The sequence below is a fragment of the Nanorana parkeri genome, unplaced genomic scaffold (assembly GCF_000935625.1).
Source record: "Nanorana parkeri isolate BGI_ZX_2015 unplaced genomic scaffold, ASM93562v1 scaffold1485, whole genome shotgun sequence".
Taxonomy (NCBI): Eukaryota; Metazoa; Chordata; class Amphibia; order Anura; family Dicroglossidae; genus Nanorana; species Nanorana parkeri.
In genome coordinates this window covers 56,231-62,230 of record NW_017307753.1, presented here as the reverse complement: position 1 = coordinate 62,230, position 6,000 = coordinate 56,231, and the positions used below count along the sequence as shown (strand labels likewise).

At 40.8% G+C, this 6,000-nt stretch overlaps 1 protein-coding gene across 1 annotated transcript in view; it reads right to left on the bottom strand.

Moving 5' to 3' along the window:
• The window catches only part of ZCCHC6 (zinc finger CCHC-type containing 6), a 40,952-nt gene that overhangs the window by 23,467 nt on the left and 11,485 nt on the right, over positions 1 to 6,000 (bottom strand). Inside the window, exons 10-13 of the mRNA XM_018570248.1 lie at positions 5,411 to 5,542; positions 3,475 to 3,655; positions 2,379 to 3,394; positions 893 to 1,043 (exon numbers count right to left, since the gene is read on the bottom strand). Of these exons, the coding sequence (XP_018425750.1) occupies positions 893 to 1,043; positions 2,379 to 3,394; positions 3,475 to 3,655; positions 5,411 to 5,542 (1,480 nt within the window). The remainder of the gene's footprint in view (positions 1 to 892; positions 1,044 to 2,378; positions 3,395 to 3,474; positions 3,656 to 5,410; positions 5,543 to 6,000) is intronic.

The following is a 6,000-nucleotide window of genomic DNA, read 5'->3' as shown; positions in this document are numbered from 1 at the left end:
CTTTAATATATATATATACATATATATATATATATATACATACATATATATACACACACATACATACACACACATACACACACATTTTTTTGCACTTATTGTTATTGCTATTATATAGGGGGATAACAATCCCCCTATATAATAGCAAAGGCACACTGACAGGTCCTCTTTATGGAGACATTAGGGGTCTCTAGGACCCCTGGGCCTTGCGAAAAACGAGCACATATAGGCGATCGGCGGGCTATGGAGCCGCCGATCGTCTATATGTGAAACACCCGGTAACGGGTGTTTGCAATGGTCGGGTCTTTTCTGCACGTGCATGCCCGCTGGAGACGGCAACTCGCCAATGCTGCAGTGCCGTCCGTTTTTTTACAACGGGCGGACGGCAAGTGGTTAAAGAAGTATTCTCCATAAAAGGTAAACATTGATTCTTAATAGTTTCAGCAACGTTTCCCCAAGCGCCTGGTGACCAAGTCTTCAGCTTAGTTGGTTAGACAAGATTCTTTACACCATATACACAGAACTTTGTAACAGGTCACATCTAAAAGATAAACTCTCTCCCAATAATATGGCCTGTGTATGGGATCATTAAATAGACTGTCATGAAGCAACACATCTGTGTGACTTGGCTGCTATGGATGCCGTTTGCATCTAACTCATGTGCTGCTTATGAATTCTGCAGCAAGCCAATAGGTTCAGCTTCACTGTCCTAGAAGTATACAGTTAGAAGTGACTACTCAGCCAGATCACCCATGTGTTTTGCTTTGTAATAGACCAACTTTAAAGAAACATATCTACGACAAGCTTGAAATTGCAGTTATATAAATAACCTCTATAGAATAGGAGTTTCTGAACATACTAAATATTACAGTACAATATTCAGCCCACTTACTGTAACACTGCATACAAACTTGATCCAAAATTTGGCAAAACTTGGATGTTAAAGGTGGCAAGGGTTCCAGTTCAATTTTTTTAAAGTCTTCTGGGCAGTCTTTTTTTAGATGTCCTTCTTTCTTACACAGGTTACACACAACAGTAGGCAGCTAGGTTCCAAAAATAAAAAAGACACATTAAGGATTTCAGAGAGATTACCTGTCAAGCCAGTTTTTTGTTAAAGGCTGCAGCCCTAGGCCGGTTTACAATAAAATAAGAGGCCCCAGATGTACTCCAATTGAGAAGTTCTACACTCCTTTACATCATTTTAGAATCGAATACTACAGGAATGTTTTATGGACCCTCTCTTAGGGATACAATATTGCAAGGTACAGGTAATCCGGTTAACAACCAAAATGCTGTCAACATAGATGCAGCCCTCAGTGCACTTAATGTGGACTCTTGTATTCATTCCAAATAAATTTGGCCCTAGACTTCAGTGGGCTAGGAAAAATAGGATTGTCTTGTGACCGTCTCTGATTGATCATAGAATCTATCATAGAATGCAGCCCTCTATGCAAAGTGTCTTCATGCACTTTTTTTTGTGTGCATCTATAAGATGTCAAGAATGGAGCTGGGTGGTGGGTTGATGCACACACAAGTTCTATAATCAGTGCTTTCTCAATGGTTAAGAGTATCATGGGACCCAGAAGCAGTGGTGCAAGAGGGTGAGGTGACTGGGGCCAAATACTGTAATAGCAGGAGGTGGGCACCGTGAGGAGGTAAATGTGGAAGTAAAAAACACATTAAAGTAAGAGCCCCCACCAATATGCAGACAGTTCTGCTTTAAAATGCACCTGCACTTTCCCTAGCCCCCTGCAAAGTCTCTCAAACCGCCGTTCCTGCCAGTAAATCCCACTTAATGCAGCTTCCTGTGAATGGTACATGGCTGAACAAGTGTCAATACTCTGCCTGTATGCATTACAGTAGGATGAGAAGATGGAGGGAGTATGACTTCTGCTGTGACGCTGCCGATTCACAAGCCTGCACAATGTAATCCAGCAGCTGGCTACACCAAGCCCTGCCCAGTGATTTTTGGATTGACATTGCCTTTGCTGCTGAAAACTGCCCCTTGTGAGCTGCAGTGTCTGGGAGGGGGCGCATGTGAGGAACAAATTAAAGATTTAGTTCACTCCGGGGTGGCAATTAACATTTTGTTTTTCTTTACCATATGATTACGCATCACACAGTAACACAGATTTGGGAACCATTTACACGGTCGTAACTTTTTTTATGTACTTAAGTGAATGCAATCATGTATATAGGAAAATTGACAACCCCAGGAGAGGAATAAAGAAAATTTGGTGGGTTAAAACATTACAGCCAATTCCCCAATGTCTTTTGCCGATTAACAAAAAAAGTTCTGTCTAAAGGAAGGTATGATTACTTCCAAATTAATTCTCCCTCCCTATCCCATATGTTACATAATAACATTTAGGTCATACCTTGCCTTTGGTGAAAGTAGGCTTGCTAAATTCATAAAATAAAGTAGCATCTTCAATGCCACAGTTGTCAGTGGCGGTGATTAACTGTTTGGGATCTTCATCTTTTAAAGTACCAGGGAATTCTACATCGGCTTTTAAAATACCAGAAGACACATGTTCCGTCAGCTGGTCGTCTTCAGACAAGAGATCATCTGCTGAACCAGGATACGTGTTCTCTAGCTCTTCATCTGCTGTAAGACTATCCAAATGCTCTCTGCGATTCAAAAGTAAGCCGTTTTCCTCATCTTCTTCATCCTCATCATCTGAATTATTCGCCATCTCCTCTAGTTCATCATCCTCTGTACTTTCCTCATCCAAGTCCGCCTTTCCAGCATACATGTCCGCACCGTCTAAAGGAAAGTCATGACCCTCAGCCCCCAAACCCCCCTCGAAGTCAGAAAGGCTGTCCGTTTCTTCATTGCCTGCCACATGAGCATCTCCGCTCTCACTGTCATCATCAAAGCCATGACTAATCAAAATGTAATCATTTTGTTGCTTTTCCTTTGCCACAGGCTGGTCATCATTGGACCCTTCATGAGCAATCTCTAGATCTTTACAGCTCTGGATGGCATCTTCAGGGTTTGCCAGAGCTTCCTCAGTTATACAATCATCTTCGATAGCAAGATCAGCAAGTGTGTTAAATACTAGCTTTTTCTTTACGACAATGTTTAACCCTTCACAGTGGCTCATACCAATGGCAGAATTGTTCACTTTGTTTTCATTGTCGTCTATGGACAAATTTTCCAGTTTTTGACTTGCATCAAGAATGAGGTTTGATTGTTTTTCACTTTCACTCTTGATTCGTATGCCTTCCAGATCAACTGAGGTAGCATTGGTGGGCTTCTTTTTGGATTTCTGAGACTTACTTTGTGGCATGGCAAAATATTTGTATGTAGCCTTCAAACAGTGAAGCATGAACTCAAACACTAACTGACTGTTCAAGGATCTTGCAACATTCCTCTTAACAGAGTATGGATCTACATATTAAAGACAAAACATTGTTAGGCTTTGTATGAAGTATATCAGCTGATGTTTAAGACAAGTAAAGCAATATTACCTTCCACAGCAATACGTTTTTTAGGCCAGTCCTTTAATTCCCTGGATATTTTCTCCTTAACACGTACATTGATGACAAAGTCACCCATATTGAACTCCAAAGCATAAAATTTTAACAGGTCAACCCACAGCTGACCAACGGAGGCAGAACACTGTTTCTCCGCAGGAAAGATGACTGGAACCTGTAAAAATGATAGGTACGTTTATAGGATTTTCATACTCTGGGTGTCTGACCACATATATGTAAACTAACGTTGTTGCCCTCTTGGAAAATATGTGCATTTGCAATTGGCATAATTGATTAAAGTAGGATGCAACGTGCAGGGAATCGCCCATGCAAGGAAGTTGCTAAAAAAAAAAAGGTGTATGAGCTAGAAAAAAAATACTATTAAAAATTGTTGTATTTTCTAGTGTCCCAGGGTTTTTCATCTGACAAATAATTTGTGTTTAAAAGAGAACTATGGGGTAACCTTTCTATCCCATAGTTCTCTTTAGGGTCACGGGAGGACATGTCATATACTAACCTCCTCCTCTCTGCAGGGAGATGATCGGGAAGTGAGCGAGTGACTATGTGTTCGCTCACCTCCCAATCAATAGAGCCGTCTTGTGACAGTTTCAATATCACATGTCGGCTCCAACTATGTGGATGAGTGTAAATCACTCACCTCAGTTCTCCTTTAAGTTTAAAGCCCAGTTCCACACGTGAGAATTTCTCTGGATTACGATATGAAAGTAATTCTTACCCAAAGCATTGTAGTGATATATATTTGGCTTTCCTCTCACAGTTTATAAAGTGCTCTCCCAAACAGTAAAGCTCCTAGTGTATTGCAGTCATCAGTGCTAAAGTTCCGTTAGACACCAATGCTGGTGTGAGGTCTCCAACCACTCTCCACTTCACAAAAGGCACATCTGCAGGCAACATTTCTGAGTGGAGATGGGCTGAAATACCAGTGTCTAAGAAAACTTCAGCACGGATGTCTGAGCTAGAAGCATGGAATTAACCAGGAGAGCCAAGAAAACACTTTTACCTTTGCAATGACAGACATTTGGCAGTCCTATAGCAGTTTGCAAAGAACTACATGCATATCCTAATCCAGAGAAATCATCGTGCCTGGGTTGGTCTATAAAGAGCAGCCATGATATTGGAAATGCATTTTGTAACATACAAATATACCTGTAAGAATTTGCAAGTAACCAAAATAGCTACCCAATATTCTGCTGCTGGAGGGTTTTCAAATTGTGCCTTGATTTCTGCAGGCTCGGTCAGCTCTGCTATACGCTGTACACTACATGTGTGAAGATGTGAGCATGTGCAATAGGTCAGATTAACTGCAAGGGAAGATTGTGTGCAGTGTATACAAGAAAAGTGACTGGGTTAAGATGCAGCAGCAGGGATACTTAAACTAAAACATAATTGCTAAGCTTCAACAAAAAAGTATTAAGCTACTTTTAAGTACAACTGTCTATTAATGAAGTTATAAAAAAAAAAAAAAGGGTGGGGATTGGTTTTAGTACCCATTGAACTTGCCAGTAGATTAATAATGTATCCACTTCCCTTAACAGGCCAAGTTATCCAGCAAAAAAAGGTGTCAGTGACAGGGTTTGGGATAATCCATAAACGCCAGCTTGATATGCTTTAAAAATTTTTTCCAAAAGAATAAGTTGTTGTAACTGCTTAAAAACTACAAGGTAATAATGCTGTATGACTTTCCTGCAGAACTGCCTTGCCACACTATTATAGGAAAAGGAAATATAATTGATCTACTGGCAGGATCCACGTGTAATAAAACCAAGTTACAGTGAGTGTGGGTGTTCTTGTTTTATCAATTCATTATTTGATTGTTAGATTAGATATGGAATGCAACTTTCTAGCAAAAAAAAGGTTTTATTACTCATCTGCTAAATGTCAGTTAATGCTAAAACATAAGACTACTTACCTTTCCGTTTAACTGGCGTTGCTCATTTTGGAGACTCTCCCCATCTCCAGCAGTCTGTATCCAAGTCACATACTCCTTGTCAAGCTCTCGCAAGCTAAATTGGCCCAGTTTGGACACGGAAAAGCCTTCAATCTGAAATGCACAAAAAGACATTCAAATCCTGCATTCAGTCTCAAAAAAGGGGGGGACTGAGAGAATTGCCAGACTTCCATATGCGAGCGTGGACCCCCCCCCCCATTAGAGATGTAGCTTTCCTCTCTACACTGATGCATTTTTATTGAATTTCACAGGTGCATATGAAGAGTACAGCAATGAATGGATACAAGGTAGAGCAAGTTATTACATGCTTCAGTTGTATGCTGTAGCCTAGGAACCAGCAGGCACCATTAAATATCCGCTGAACGTGAGCTTTCGTAGACAACAAATTAGGCATTTTTTGCAATTGCCTGCCTGGCTCCCTAGTGTAGCTCTGTTTTCATTAATAAACTGGCATGCTGATGGGAGGAGAGCAGTGTGACAGAACAGCGCATGAGCGTGCTTATTCTCCTTTCACTGTCCTGTATGTGCTACTGATCTGCAGCAGAAAAAAA